General features: G+C 40.0%; 1 protein-coding gene across 5 annotated transcripts in view; it reads right to left on the reverse strand.

The window, feature by feature from the left end:
• PATJ (PATJ crumbs cell polarity complex component) overlaps positions 1–16,929 on the reverse strand; it is a 335,447-nt gene that overhangs the window by 19,984 nt on the left and 298,534 nt on the right. For all 5 annotated transcript variants that reach the window (XM_028106828.2, XM_088022976.1, XM_088022975.1 and 2 more), the window contains 7 exons: positions 15,866–16,059; positions 13,756–13,903; positions 12,284–12,370; positions 9,170–9,284; positions 7,659–7,696; positions 3,767–3,889; positions 2,948–3,052 (listed from right to left, as the gene is read on the reverse strand). In XM_028106828.2, the coding sequence (XP_027962629.1) occupies positions 2,948–3,052; positions 3,767–3,889; positions 7,659–7,696; positions 9,170–9,284; positions 12,284–12,370; positions 13,756–13,903; positions 15,866–16,059 (810 nt within the window). The remainder of the gene's footprint in view (positions 1–2,947; positions 3,053–3,766; positions 3,890–7,658; positions 7,697–9,169; positions 9,285–12,283; positions 12,371–13,755; positions 13,904–15,865; positions 16,060–16,929) is intronic.

Consider the following 16,929-nt stretch of genomic DNA (forward strand, 5'->3'; position numbering starts at 1 on the left):
GTGGGGATGTTGACATTGAAAAGCCTCATATGGCTTCATTTACCCTGTTCCTAGCAGTGAAGTCTCCCCGAGTATTGGCGGTACATTTCCTTTGCCTACTGGACATCTCCAACTATAATGTTCTCTCCCAAAGTCCTCTTCGTATATCCCCTAGTTTAGTTAGTGCTACCTCAATCTACCCATTCTACTACACTCTTGAATGTTTGCACGATTTCTTAATGGACCTAAAACAAGTCTCACAAGTTCCTTTAGTGATAAAAATCTCTGATATGCTCTTTTTATCTTCTGTGTTCTCAAAGAAAGATGTACCAAAAAAAAAAAAAAAAATTCTAGCGGAGAGTCTGGGTTACCTGATTTTGTCCAAAAAAGGTTTGTTTCATGGTCATTCTATAGACAAAGGAGCTTAACCAGACAAATCATCAGACTAGAAAAGCAAATATAACTGGGAACATTTAAAATGACTCGTGTAACCACATCAATCTCCACTGATCAATCTATGATTGAGAATAAGAAACCATCAGACTTTAAGGGCAGAAATATCTACCTTTTATTAACACCCAGAGACAGAAATTTATACTGTGGGGAGAAGCTTCTGTAAGTATTGGTCATCTCTTCCAGTCTTTCCCTTTCATCACCCTGCAGTCCACTGACCCAGACCTTAATCTTCTCTGTGCAACCAGCAGTTGCTGACTGCTTTGCATGATACACCGACAGTAAGCCTTTTCCACATCATCAGACACAATTACCTGACCTTCCCTACTGCTCTGCCAATGGGCTGGCTCACCTGATGATAAAAATAATTACCTAGTGCCAAGTCAGCTGTAATAACTATACTGCTGGTACGATATGCACATTGTTTTAATTAAGGCAAATATACTATGTAACTGAAAGGCATGCGATGCAGGACATAAGAGTTTTCTGGGTTTTGTATCTAAAGCCTTTGGCAGCACATATGCTCCATACCCATAACTGTGTAGATTATAACTGTAAAAATCCCAAAGGATTCCATTAAGTTTTTAATAGCACAGGTTAGAAAATAACACTACCAACTAATGTGATTAATGCAAAAGAGCATTTTAAAACCAAATGTCATTTTCTTAAAACACAGAAAGAGAAAAAATAAGGAACTTGTTCAAAGGTATGTGAATAGTGGCAATTTGAGTGAAATGTTAATTCTGCATGGGAGAGCTTGAGTTCATTGTCATTTAAGGTGCTTTTATGGTTAATGTTACATTTTTACACTGTGGCTTCTCATTTCTCTGTGAAGAAGGTAGAACTGAACAGATTACACTGGTGTATGAAAATGCTGGTAATACCTGATTTTGCTAAGGGAAACATTTTTTTGTCTTGACATAGATATTAGTTCAAATAACTTCCTTTTAAAAATCTGTGTAACAAATGGTCCCCAGAGACTGAGGAGTTGCACTTTTAGGCCTCTAGGGGTCAGCATAACTCGAAGGAAGAGCAAGCGCGGCGAGTAAGAAAAAGCAAGAATGCACAGGTCGGCTGGCGACTAAGGTGGGGTGGAAGGAGAATGTGAGGTGGCAGCATAAGGTCCACTGAAAGTGAGGACCAGGAGCAGAGCGGAAGCTGACTCTACAGCCAGTCCACACAGTGTTCTGGTTTGTGTTCTGCAGAAACCCGGGGGCCCAAATCACTGAATAATATGTTGCCTATCGCATAAACTCCCTTGAAACTACCAACAGTATTTGTAGGATCTCCTTCATACGTGCTGAAAGTAATTTACTTTTTTTTTTTTAAGGGATTTGTTTATTTTAGAGGGGGGAGGGGCAGTGGGAGAGAGAGAGAATCCCAAGCAGACTCCCCACTGAGTTCGGAGTCCAACGTGGGGTTCTTCTACCCCATGACCCCGAGATCGTGACCTGAGCCGAAATCAGGAGTCGGAGCGTAACCGACTGAGCCACCCAGGTGCCCCATTGTTTACTTTCCGTAATGTCTGTTTTGGCCCTTTGGATTTAGACCACTGAGATGTGAGAGTTAAGCACCACAAACTGGTTCTCCCCAGTGTAAGAGCTTTTCAGTTTGAAGGATTTTATTTTTAAGTAATCTCCACACCCAACGTGGGGCCCAGACCTGCAACCCTGAGATCAAGAGCTTCATGTTCTACTGACTGAACCAGCCAGGCACCCCTGAAATTATTATTTGAAGGCTAGAATGATCTGAGGGGTTGGCTAGCCCTAAGGTACTAAATGGTGGGTTTTATTCTTTTCACCTGTAAAACATTCAGTACTACTACGGCAGAAGTGTGGTGATTATAATCATACATTTTGGAAGAAACTTATTAGCAAAACTCACAGTATCATGCCTCTCACTGCACCATATCAATCTCAGAGATGCATGGAGTGCTGAAATTTAAGGAGGGGTAATGAATAGCACACCTCCTTTCTACTTCCTGCTAGATTTCCCTGTGTATCTGTACAATACTCTTGGGGACCACGGCTGATAAATAATTGTCTGCCTCAGTTAATGACAACCACACAGTGAGAATTTAACAGTGTTGGCAATCATTTATGCTATGGGGGAAAAAGATCATTGTATTTTTTCCTTCCTTTAAAGGCAGTGGAAGAAACAGCGTTTGGGCAGTTCAGTAACAGGTTTTGGGCATAAGAAAAGAAATCATTTCCTATTCCTCACAAACTTTGATTTACAAAAGAATGCTGGAAGCTAAAAGCCTTGTTGATTTATCACGTGAAGCAAAGAGTAATTTTTCTCCCCTTGTTAGGCTTTCATATAATCATGCTCACTGCCTGTATGGGTGGCATTAAAGAATTTCTGAATAAAAATAATAATTTCTTGCTTTCAACCTTCATAATTCACATCAGCAAGCACCCTGCTGGGCGGTGATGCCTGCTACCAGTGACGCTCAATCTTTTTTGCACGCCACTTATCTGCCTCGCGCAGCTGCGTGTTCCATTGATCGCAATACCTGCAGGATAATGCGCCCGTAGGCGTTCTTTAGCAGATTAACCACATCCACGTGAGACAACCCATCCAAAGGTTGCCCATTAATGCTGACAATCCGATCTCCAACCTGGAAGTACAAAAGTGGTAGAAAATCACTATCATTAAGAAAAATTCAATTTGAGGAGAATGCTTAAAATTCTTTTTAAGTCGTATTTCCTATTTGTGGCTATTGTGAAGATTCTGTGTTTCTCCTGTGTATGCAAGTTCCAGAAGCATGAGGAATTTTTATGGCTTTCCCTAAATACAGACCAATCAGAGAACAAGAAGGGGGTCAGGTTTGATTAGGGGAAGGCACGGCAGGCCACTTTTGTATTTTGGCAATGGTGGTTCCCCAGTAATAGTGGGGCATACAAATTAACTGTTCAATAAAGCTCTAATGAGGAAGCCAAATATTTTCTCCTTTATTTTTCTACCTAAGTTAAGATTAAGGGGTAATGGGGAAAAAAAAATCGTAAGAATGTTAATTCTTCTGGTTGAAGGACGATTCTAAGGTCAAATCTCTCTCAGGTGAAAATTAATTTTGGGTGAAATGTGCTAAAAATGGTATGGGAGGCTTTGCAAATGAGCTGCAATTTCTTCTTTCATCGGGAAGCTTTGATACAAACAATAATATTTTTATATGCCCAGGGACCTAATGAATTTTAGGTGTAAACTTTCTCCAATGCATTTTGCCCTCAGCATGCGTCTCTGTTGGAATTCCAACTTTAAATAAAGCACCCATGGCTGCAACTTTGTCTCCCACCACATGCTGTTAGCATTTCACCATTTTCCTTTTGTTTACCTTAAGCTTCTGTGTACGTGCAGCCACACCACTGGCCTGAATCATGGCAATAAATATTGGGATATCTCCTAAGGGACTTCCTTTTCCTCCGGCAATACTGATTCCAAGGGCATCACTGAGCTCCTAAAAAATAAGGAAAACACAGTGCTCATATATTTAATAAAAAATCACAACCTGATTGCTCCCGGATAGCTGTTGAACAAAATCCTTCCATGATGCAGGAGGCCAGGGTAACATAGGAGTTAAGTGCAGCGCCTTTGGAGTCAGAAAGAGACCTGTGTTTTCAGCTCTAGCACTTAATTAGCTGGGGGTGGGGAGGGTCTTAAGGCAGTTCCTTAACCTCTTAGAGTTTCCATCTTTATGTTGATTTGAGGATTAAATGAGATGATATAGTGCAGTCTTAGCCTACAGAAGAGGCTCAATAAAAGGCAACAGTAGGAGTAAAAACACACACAAAAATACAAAACAACCCTATGTTACTGCTCAGTTTAGTGGCCAATTTTGATGCAGACTTGGCAAGTATGTTCTCATATGGTGTTTATGATTAAACTGCCACACATATCATGCTCTTCTGGGTGTGAACAAACACACTTGGCTCTAAAAGAGCTGCACGGTTGCATTACAACAAAGGATCTGAGAGGACACCCACTGGAATGATAACAGAGTTTGCAGGGAGAAGGAAGATGTGGCTGAAAGTGTCCGCTAAGATTAGGAGGTGAGGCAGCTTGATTCGCTGGGACCCTGGTGACGAGATCCTGGCTCTCGTCCAGGTCTTCTCCACATTTGTATCACAGGGTTACTATTTTAAAAATCACAGAATGACTGACATGTTCCACTTTCAGTGTGGTGGCATTTGCTCAACTACAGTAGCTCTCTCCCGCTGATTAAAATGCACAACTCTGTCAAACAGAAAACAACTACCTGAGGCTTCGGAAAAGTAAAGAAACAAGTTGTGGTAGAGACCCAAAACTTGGAGTAAAAGCAGCAGAGGGTGGATCGCCCCCTTCTTTTCCTGGCAGCGTTGTCCTGAGGGTGAGAGCTGGTCAAGGAGCTGGAAAGGTGGCGCACAGTGTAACACTGATGTGGACGCCTCTCTCGCCCCATCTCGCCCCATCTTGCTGGTCAGAGGAACCAGGCGAGGGAGCCCCCGTGACTGGAGAATAAAGGAAGAAAGCTGGAGCAGAGGGCACCACAGAATTCTCTGGATTCGTTCTGAGTGACTCATGTGCGGGACCGACCAACACAGACCTGAGCTGGGAGGTGAACCCCCGCTCCCGGAAGGGGAGACAGAATTTGCAGTCTGAACCCAAATGGGCTGACTGCCTGCTAAAACATAAACATCAGTACTCTTCTGAGTCTACACAGCGTTACATTCCTGAGGACCAAAACTACTCAGTATGCAAAGAAAATGTGACCAGTGTTTTTCAGTTCTTTAAAATATGAAGGACAGTGTGCCTGGGTGGCTCAGTTGGTTAAGTGTCTGCCTTTGGCCCAGGTCATGATCTCAGGGTCCTGGGGTCGAGCCCTGCATCGGTCTCCCTGCTCAGCAGGGAGTCTGCTCCTCCCTCTGCCCCGCTTGTGCTCTCTCTCTCGCTTACTCTCTCTCAAATAAATAAATAAATAAATACATACATAAATGTTGCAGGACGTTTGAAAGTAAAAACTGTAACACTGTTTGGTGGAGTTCTCAATTTATGTAAATGTAAACATATGATGACTATGGCATAAAAGTGGCGTGGGTGTGGTAAAGGGACTTACATGGTAGCAAGACTCCCGACATTTTAATTGATTATTTAAAAATATACACGGCTTAGGGTGCTTCAATTTTACCTCATAAAGTTGGAAGATGGGAAAAGAACAAAATGACAACAAAAACCATATATGAAAGAACGTTAAAAACTCATGTCACATAAGTGTGAGGAATTATTCTTTACTATTAATAATATTACTAATGCTGCCATGTCATGCCTATAAAAGAAGAAGGGTGAAGCTGACCTCTCCAGTCACGGGTCATTTATATCCTGTTTTTGAACATATTTGTGTCTGGCTTATGTTTTTTGAATGCATCAACAGTAAAGCAATGCATGCAAAATGGCAAGATGAGTTTCATCACAAGTTTCTGCTTGAAACATGTGTGGGAGAACATGGTTCTCTCTCCTGCTGGGAGTAGGCCTTTTTATAAAAGCCTGTAAAAAAAAAAAAAAGTGGCTGAAATGACTAAGGAAACATAAAATTATGTTTTTTTTGTTTTTGTTTTTTTAAAGATTTACCCATTTATTTGAGAGAGGGAAAGCACACATGAGCCTGATTGGGGGTGGGGGGAGAGACTCAAGCAGACTTCGCTGCTGAGCTCGGAGTCTGACATGGGGCTCAATCCCACTGCTGTGAGGTCATGACCTGAGGTGAAACCAAGAATCAGAGGCTCAACCAACTGTACCACCTGGGCACCCGCATAAAATGTTATTTTATAAACCTTGGAATAAGGAGAAATTTATGGAATAACTTGGCTTTGTTCAAATCCATCATAATGCTTCTGTAATTTACCCATAATTATGTACATGTTTGGTAGATTTAACTTTCCTATCATAGGAACATCTGAGTTGCCACTCTGGTGGAAAGATACTAGGAACAAATGAAGCCAATTTACTACAAATTGTAGTCAATAATAATGGATGCCACTTCCTGGACATCTATGATGCACTAGATACTATGCTAAGTACGCTACTTGCATTATCTCATTTAATCCACACAGTAAGATTGACCTTGTGAGTTAAGTGTTGCCATCCCCAGTCTACAGACGAGAAAACTTGAATAACTTGCCAAAGGTCATAGAGCTAATAAATGGTAGAGTGCCTTCAAACACAGCTATGATTGATTCCAGAGAACTAAGCTATGCTGGATATCTCTTCATTGCAGCTGAACCATGATTATAACAAGGTCATAATTTCTTTTTTAAAGACTTCTTGAATCCCAAATTTAATGGTTGGAAGTGATCAAAATAAAAGTACTTTCCAATATTCTGGATATCACACAGGAGTTTGAAAATCAGGATTGGCAACTTTATGAACTTAAATACAACTTACACAATCTTCTCAAGGAGGCAATTTAGCAATATGTATAAAAGCCTTTAAGTAACAAATGTGGCTTTTGAATCAATAATTTCATTTCTAGGAACGAATCCTGAGGAAATCACCCATGATATAGCTAAAAAAAGAAAAACAAAGATGTTGCTATAAAAGAGCAAAAGTTGAGAAATATGCTAATTGTTTACTAGGAGGAAGCTGATTAAGAAAATTACAGCACATTTATATGATGGAATACTATGCAACTAATAAAAATCATGCTGTCTGCCATAAAAAAATATTAGTATGGCTAAAAGTTCATCCTTTAAAGTGAAGGAGACAGGGGAACCTGGGTGGCTCAGTTGGTTAAGTGTCTGACTCTTGATTTCGGCTCAGGCTGTGATCTCAGGATCCTGGGATCAGGCCCTGCATTGGGCTCCGTGTTTGGCATGGAGTCTGCTTGAGATTCTTTCCCTCTGCCCCTCCCCCTGCTCACACATGCTCTCTCTAAATAAATAAAATCTTAAAAAAAAAAAAGTGAAAAAAGACAAGCTACCAGAGTTTAATATACTTTTTTTTTTTTTGGTTTGCTTTATAAAACTTAAATACATGCACAAAACATAGTGGATGGTACATACCAAAAAATTCACAATGGTCCTCTATGTGGCTTTACTGTATTTTTCTAAGTCTATTTATGTTACACAAACCATTTAATGCCTTCAGTAACTTAAAAGATCACACTAACAATGCAAAAATTGTATTGAGGAGAAAATATACATTTTAATGGAAATACAACACCAATCAGAAAAATAGCAAAATTATTGACCTACCCTGATGATCTCAACGGTCCTTGGTCCCATATCTGTGCCTATAAATAAGGAAGCAACACAATTAACTTTTTAAAATAAAGAGATAACAGAGTTAGGATTTAATATTCTCCTATAAAAATATTATCCTTTAAAAAAATAGTATCATTTTCTAGCTCTTTCAAGAGAGAATACAAGCAGAGAGAGAATACATACTTTATCAAAATCCAAACTGGCAACCATTGGTTAGGAGTTATTTTTTATTTTTTTAATTTTTTTTAACAATGAAGAGAACTTTTTTAAAAAAACTGGATACAGGTCTGTGATTCATCAGTCTTACACAATTCACAGTGCTCACCATAGCACATACCATCTCTGGTGCCCATCACCCAGCCACCCCATCTCTCCCACCCCCCACCACTCCAGCAACCCTGTTTGTTTCCTGAGATTAAGAGTCTCTTATGGTTTGTCTCCCTCTCTGGTTTTGTCTTGTTTCATTTTTCCCTCCCTTCCCCTATGATTCTGTCGTTTCTCAAATTCCACCTATCAGTGAGATCATATAATTGTCTTTCTCTGATTGACTTATTTTGCTTAGCATAATACCCTCTAGTTCCATGCATGTCATTGCAAATGGCAAGATTTCATTTTCTGATGGCTGCATAATATTCCATTGTGTGTGTATACACACACATTTTCTTTATTCATTCATCTGTTGATGGACATCTAGGCTCTTACCATAGTTTGGCTATTGTGGACATTGCTGCTATAAACATTGGGGTGCATGTGCTGGTTAGGGGCTATTTTAAAGAGGCCCTCTGTTTGAGGTAGATGTGGTCATAACCATGTGGTCTGACAGAAGCTGATGGAAGTACTAACAGCTACCCAGGATATCACCATATATCGTAAGTGGCTTGGGGGATGGGCTATTTGTGTATCATTGTACATTTTCCTGCCTTAATCGAAGACAACCCTCTCCTCAAGGAGATTTAAAAAAGCCTGCCCCACCCACAATGGTATATGCACTTTTGACCTTCCTCAAGTGACCTGTCATTTGAAATTTTTCTCTTTGGGAAATGGTTTTCTTTTATGAAGTAGTTTAGATTTCTACTTTCCTGTTTTTCATGTGATTTGTGTACAGTTAAAGGCACATTCCCAAAATGAGTCCCTATGGCTTTCCTTCCTTTAGAACAGGCTTTTTATCAAGCTTGGGGCTTAGGTGCACACGTTCGAAGATTTCAACGTGTCTGAATTGAGGGTGAAGAGATTGTTTTTAAAAAATATTAATATTTTATTTTATTTTTATTTTTAAAGATTTTATTTATTTATTCATGAGAGAGAGAGACAGAGGCAGAGGGAGAAGCAGGCTCCCAAGGAGCAGGGAGCCCAATGCGGGACTCGATCCCAGGACTCCGGGATCATGACCTGAGCCGAAGGCAGACACTTAACCATCTGAGCCACCCAGGCGCCCAAAAAATATTAATATTTTAAAAATTGGATCACAGGATGGTTTTGCTGGAGGTGTGTCCAAGTCATACCTGAACTTTTGGGGTAAGGATCTGTAGCTCTTTTTGTGCCGACCAGGTTTTGCAGGCTGGTGATGACAGGAGCCAGGGAGGGATGGAAGTTGCTGTGTGCGCCGTGCTGGCTTCCCTGGAAAGAAACCCCGCCGTCAGCTGCACTCAGACACTAACTTGGTCTTAAAAATTCAGACTTAGTATTTTAATTACTGAAATAGCCATAACCATGTGACAGAAAATTCTGTACAGGCTAAAAGAGAAAACAGAAGTGACCCCTACTCACACCCTTACCACCCTACCCCAATCCCATTTGACATTTTTCTTTTTTTTAATATATGTATTTTTTTCATTTTATTTATTTATTTGTCAGAGAGTGAGCGAGCACAAGCAGGGGGAGCGGCAGGCAGAGCAGAGAGAGGGAGAAGCAGGCTCCGCATCGGGCTCCCAGCCCAGGACCCTGGGGTCATGACCTGAGCCAAAGGCGTCCCATCATTTGACATTTTTCTATCGCCTTCCTCTTTATATAAGCTTTATATGTATGCATATATATATATATATTCTTTCTCACATATCTATTCATCTATTCATCAATGTTTAAAAATTCATTTCAAAGTGACAGACATATGGATTATGGATATATATATTTAAAGGAGTGTTTTCTATATTTTTCACAATGGACATATATATTTAAAGGAGTGTTTTCTATATTTTTCCTGAAAGGATATGATTTAAATCAATAGTGCTATAATAATATTCAGAATTGAGGGAGTATAGCATATTATAACTTTTGCCTAAAAAAATCTTAGAACAATGTGTTTGCCATGGCCTTTATAAATATGAACTGTGCCTGGAAGTGTTCCCTCAGTTATCTGAGGAAAAGATTTCTCAAGTGCTTTTCCATAACACACCGTCCTTTGAAGAGTAAAGACATTCTTTTCTGGTTGGTGGGAAAAGACTTTTTAAAAAAAGAGGCTTGGTGGCCCCAAGAATAGATCTATCTTAGTGAACCCACTTTCTCTAGGCCAAGTCTAACAAATTATAATTCTCCTTGGCCCTCGGAAGAAGACATTTATCTCCCCATCTTATAATTGCCCAGAAAGAAATCCGTGCCCCTAGAGGGTCTGAAGGTGGAAATGTCTCGGAATGGGATTCTCTTTTTCTCCAGTTGGGTCATGGGCTGGTCTTCAGCTCGTGATAATGGAGGACATTTCCTTTTCACAGCCAGCTATGAGCCTTCTTTTAATTAGCCAAGTATCACTGCAGACTCTCGTTATCATCTCAGCCAAAATTTTAAGGACAAAGTAAGGATAAAACATATTTACTGTTTTTCTTAAAATTGAATTAAACTTCTACCCCCTAAGGTTAAAAACTCTGTGCAGGAAGGTTAGATAAAAGTGTCTGATACTTTGTCTTAGGTTTCCAAAATTGGACAGCTCACATTTATAGATGAGCTAAATGGTGATGATAGTTTTATTGACATTTAATAATCGATCTTCTAAATTTGTTAGCTCTGTATTTAACCTAAGTGTGAACTTTATTAATCTCTAAGACATTCTTATACATGTTCTTCAATGACAGAAATCTAGTTCTACCTACTACCTCATCCTTCAGTTCAAACTTTTTTTTAATTTTGTTTTATTATGTTATGTTAATCACCATACATTACATTACTAGTTTTTGATGTAGTGTTCCATGATTTAACTCAAACTTTTCTTAAAACACTGGAATTCTTTGTATCCCTTTGTGCTTTTGCATATGCTATTCCATCTGTCTGGGATGCCTTCTCCCTCTTTTCAACCTGTCAAACTCCTTTTGCAGTGAGATCCAATGGAGCCTCCTCTGTGGCACCCTCCCATATTCTGCAAGGAAGAAAAATTTTATCCCCAGTATTGTTCAGTCTGAATTCTAACCTGCACACAACAAGGCTTTAGTGAAATCACTCAACAAGTAATCTTCCACTAAGGAAGAAGCTCTGAGACAACTATTTTTGCATCTGAAATTCCCACTGTTGATAAAAGTCTGCTCAGAATCATTATCAACCATTTGCTCCTGGAGCCCCACTTCAGCACTGTGTCTTAGTACACATGATATTTGCTGCTCATTGCATAGGCCAGAAATGAAAAGAGAAAATATATTCTAAAACTTAACATGATGTTTATTGGGTTTCACTGTTTTGAAGATTCTCTAAGATAGCTAGTCTGCGATTCTAGCTGAACAATGGTATTTTTCTTTACCTATTTTGTAATACCAGTGAAGCAAAGGAGGTAGTTATTAGCATCCCAGAAGCACCTGTGTGCTAACCACAAACTCAGAATGACTTGTGAACAAAAGCCTTGGAGAGGCTTTAAGTCTAAGGCAACTAGGGAGGGGACCAAAACTCATGCTTTTAACCTCAAAACAAAGGCCCATAAATAACCCACAAAGGAGATGGAGGTCACATGTTAAGTTTCTACAGCTTCATTATGTACCAAATGGGACAAACATATAGTCTACCATCTTGATTTTGTCAGCCATTATCATAAAAACAAAACAAAAAACCCAAACTTTGAAATATACTTTGTTAAAAAAAAGTGGCACTTCCATCAGGCTTGCAAATAAACATAAGATGTTTGCTAACCTACAAAGTATCACCCATTAAGGCCTCCCTCTCAGAGGAGAATCCCCCCCCACACTTGGCTCTCTTAGGAATATGCCATTAATTGCCCTCAGCATGTGTGAGTGGCTATTCACAAGTTAACTTTATAGCAATATTTAATTGAATGAATAGAACAATGTTGTGCTAATGAGGGTCAAATTGCCACCAGATGTTGCTTCTTTCTCTCTTTCTTTTTTTTTAAATAAACACAGCTGTGTACATGCATGCATAGGGAATACAGAACTACTAGTGGACGAGAAAAGTGGTTCTAAGGGAATACTGGCAGGCATTAAAGGAGAGAAAAATCTAGGGATTAATGAATATTAACGAATTTCCATCCCACCTTTCATTTTTATTTCAAACATATTAAAATGCCCTGAACATGGTGTTGTGAATATGATGTCTAGTACACATTATTCCAATCATTTATGAAATGGGGAGCTTTCTCCCAGTGGGGATGGGTGAGTGAGTCAGTCTGATGGGAACCCAGCAACAACCTGACTATTCTGTGAGGTCTTCCTCGAGGAGATCCAGGAACCAGCTCGGAGTCTTCCAATCTCTAGCTGCACCAGCCCCTGTGCACACTTGGGAAGACAAGAGGTGAAAAACAGCATTTAACTAACTTCTAAATTATCATGGCAGAGCTTCCCCTCATCTCCGCACCAAGAATTGTAAATGGGTGATGAAAGCAAGAAGGAAAAGGAAAATTCAGTAATCAAAAAAAAAAAAAATCACACAAAATAACAAAAACTCATCAACTCCATGGTATTCATCTCATGACTTCGTGACTTCTTTAAACATGGTAAAAGTATTACATATCAATTCACCTCTTCCTTCTCCCTTCTGATGAAAGTATTCATGAGCAGTGAAATAAGAAAAAGTGGTGAACGGGGGATGGAAAAATCAAACATAGAGATAATCTACAAATAACAAATTCTCTCATAAGTCATAACTGACTATACCAGGAAATCAGGATTTTAAAATAAAAGAGGTTCATTTGTCTTTGCAAAAGCTTCCACAGTTATTTGTGAAACTGTATAAGATGCAGCTGATTATAGTTGAATGGAAATTTACAAGAATTTTTATTAATCATTTTCCCCCAAGGGAGGTAGTGTCCATGTGGCAGAGACACTTGGAAGGTAATTCTGAACCTAGCCTCTCTACAGCTTCAGTGAGAAACGGCTTGGGTGGTGGGAAAACCACTCAAGCAGATCCTTGTCATCTTGGACATGCTCCTTTACTTTTTCAAACTTCATTTGTGAAATACAGGAATTGGTCTAGATAATCTTCAATGGTCCCTCAAGGTATTTTTCTTTACCTATTTTGTAATACCAGTGAAGCAAAGGAGGTAGTTATTAGCATCCCAGAAGCACCTGTGTGCTAACCACAAACTCAGAATGACTTGTGAACAAAAGCCTTGGAGAGGCTTTAAGTCTAAGGCAACTAGGGAGGGGACCAAAACTCATGCTTTTAACCTCAAAACAAAGGCCCATAAATAACCCACAAAGGAGATGGAGGTCACATGTTAAGTCTCTACAGCTTCATTATGTACCAAATGGGACAAACATATAGTCTACCATCTTGATTTTGTCAGCCATTATCATAAAAACAAAACAAAAAACTGGATTTGGTAAATTCATGACAATACAGCTTTAGAGAAAAGGATGAATTTTTTGATTCCAGGAGAACTTATCCCATCTAATGCATTCAGAGGGTAACTGTGGGTACTTCGTTTCTCACAAGGATAAAAACTAGCTTGGGAAGTCCCCAAAGAGGTTTCTCTGTCAATCCTGATCCTGATAGTATATCTAGCAGCTTTCTTGTAAAGCTATATATGATGGGTTAAAATAATCCGAGATTAGCTCTCTAGTGAAAACCAGAGTTAGCATAAAGTCTAACCCATTTATAACCAAGCTCGATTAGAACGGCTCACTGTGGACTTCAGGCAGACAGTAGCCTGAGGACTCACCTTGAGGACAGTGGCCACTGTCTCTTGTGAAGCATTTCTCATGTCCTCCCCATTCACAGATAAGATCTGATCTCCCTGAATCAATCTCCTATCAAGGTCTGCAGCTCCACCTTTCACGACGTCAGAAATAAACACTCCACTTCCGTTTCTGTGAATACCACAAAGCAGTGGGTAATGGCACAATTTAGTATTTCTGAGTAAATCTGAGATTATTGACATTCTATACAGTTTCACTAAATCCTGAAGCTTGGAAGAGAGGTCCTATCCAATAATATCCACTAACTTCCAAAATGATAAACCTCAGAGTGCTTGCCCTTTAAATAGTTTAGACCTATTTATGCTGCTTACTGTAATACTCATTTTTATTGACCCAAGGGCATCATTTCTGCAAGAGGACAATCTTAGTGAAATGAAATGGATCACTTGTTTTTTAAGGTGGTATACTAATCTACAGATGTTCCTTAATTTCATAATGAGTAAACTGTTGATAAAAAATATACAGGTTATTGTCATTCACTAGCTATTGCAAACAATGTGCAACGGATAACATATCTACAAGCACACCATGAGAATATTCTAGTCGTGGAATTGCTAAGTCAAAGAATTATGAATCGTGAGAGCTTATACACCTGACCCTTCACAATGGAACTTTCTGGGCTAAGGGATGTGAATGTTCCTTACAACTCAATCTGAAGTACTAGTGTTGTATGAAGACTGTTTTATCAGGCCAGTAGGAGACAATAAAGTAAAAACCATTCCTCTAAGTGGAATCTCCCCAGGCATATGTATGTGTCACAACCAGCAAGCAAATTTCAACTTGGGCTCTGTCAGGTGCTCTGCACCTAGGTGTGCATTGAGTTTGTTTAGAAATAGGAGTCTCAGCTTTTTTGATTTATAATGCATTTTCAGTGATGATTTAATAGTGCTGAAGGATGAGATCATGACAGCACAGTACTTGGCACAAAATCCGTGCTCTCAAAAACTGTCTCCAATATATTTTTATTTTAATAACAACTGGACAGCTGGAAAAAAGCACTAGGCTAGCCATCAGAGGTCTGTGAGGGCACAGGACATAATATGTAAAAAAACCAACTTCACTTCTTCCTAAGAAGATGGTTGATAACCATTTAGGACCGTACTGGGGTGTCACCTGGAAACCGTGCAGCCCTGTTGGAATAAATACACACTAAATATTGAAAACCAGTAAACCATGGGAGCTGGAATTGCAGTTTCAAGATATTACTTACTTTTCTAATCTACTACTGTTATTCTATAATGCCCATCATATGGGTAAGCAGCACAGACTTCAAAAGAAAAGCCTAGCCAAAAGGATCTACCTAGATTTTTGTTGCAAGTTATTCTTTTGGGGACATCTTTCTTAATGAGAACTACTGTCATGAAAAATTTGCAATTGTCTCTCAACTACATCTGCTCGGCTAAGTTTTGAAACTCACCAACTAGTTGTAGTTAACATAAGCATGAAATTCACATGGTACTCCGTGGCAGAGCAATTTTCTTTCTTTTTTTTTTTTTTTTTTACAAATTTTATTTATTTGAGAGAGAGAGACACACCGAGAGAGGGAACACAAGCAGGGGAAGTGGGGGAGGGAGAAGCAGGCTTCCTGCCGAGCAGGGAGCCTGATGCAGGGCTCGATCCCAGGACCCTGGGATCATGACCTGAGCCGAAGGCAGACACTTAACGACTGAGCCACCCAGGCGCCCCGGCAGAGCAATTTTCTTAACCCAACGCTGTATAAACCTAGCTCTTGATATTAGCTGTTTCTTGGGTATGGTTGCTTTAATTCACCCCTGCAAGCCTCAGATCTCAGGGACTCCAAGGTGAAAAAACCTTCCTGACTCTGTTCTTATTCTATATGGGAGCAAATACAGTCTGGGTTGATTGAGTTTTGAGTTCTATCTTCATACAACATACTTTTTCTTGGTTAAGATCTTGCTCAGAAACATGACCTAGGTCACTCTAATATTTATATATAAATAGTTTAATTTTAGAAACCATATCATTAGTTTACATAAGACCTTATCTGCTGGTGTTCATAGACTCCCTAGGGCTCTGGAGGGACAGGCCAATCTGTCCTGTGTGTTTCCTTACCGTTTCCCAACAATGCTCAGACCCAGTCCTCGGCCGGCCTTTTTCTGCAGATCCACTGGGAAAACCTCCAAGTTCTCCTCATCCCTGTAGTGTGCCTCATCTCTATACACCACCAGTCGCACCTTCTGGGGGGTCTGCCTCAGGGCTGTGATGGCTTCTTCGTGGCTGGCGCTCCTCAGGTCAATCCCATTAACCTGGAACATCAGGCATCCGAGATGGGCTGCTGACAGCAGAGGCCTCTATGCCTGCTCTGTCTGCTGAATTCCTTAATCCAACCAGTGAAAAAACCTCTAGAAATTTCCAGCCATTCCTAAGGCACACAGGCAGTGACTACTAGTAGTAGTAACTGCTTCATGTATAAGGGAGGTTAACCCTTATACTGCCCCCAACCCCCCAAAAGCTTAGTACACACAATAATGCAATTTTGCATAGCTGTGAACTTTACTATGGGATCAACATGGTTGGGGAGGGAGGGCGAGAGCAGCAGGAGGGGTGGAAGGGGCCGACTGGCTTCATTTAAATGAGGTCAAAAGGGAAATAAACACTAGTGTTTGGTCAGCATTTTTAGACTCAGTCGGCATACTGAATTTGACATCCTCACTCTTAATTGCAAACATCACCACTACTTTAGAGTAAGTGGGAAAGAAACAAGAGGTTTTCAACAGTGTCAAAAACCCCTTGAAGTACACTCTTCTGAACCTGGATCCAAGTGAGCACAAATAGGACCATGAGTGAGAGGCAAACTATACTGGAAACAGCACTGAGTAAAGCCATGGCTCTGCTGGCAAATCTTGTGAATTTGGATAAGCTGCATAACCTCTTGTCAGCCTCCGTTTCCTCATCTGCTAAACAGAGACCAGAGCCAACTTACTATTTTTTTTAACTTAACAAATGTTTGTGTAATGCTTGTGGATCAACCCTTTATAAATATTTACTCATTTAATCCTTATACTAACTCTCTGAAATAGGTCCCATTACCATTTTACAGATGAGGAAAGTAAGCCATGGAGAGGCTAAGAGACTTGACCAAGGTTACACAGCGAACAGATGGAGGAGTCCCAGTT

Source organism: Eumetopias jubatus, unplaced genomic scaffold, assembly GCF_037043125.1.
Source record: "Eumetopias jubatus isolate StellerSeaLion01/CBP00866 unplaced genomic scaffold, mEumJub1_p1.0 scaffold_4, whole genome shotgun sequence".
Taxonomy (NCBI): domain Eukaryota; kingdom Metazoa; phylum Chordata; class Mammalia; order Carnivora; family Otariidae; genus Eumetopias; species Eumetopias jubatus.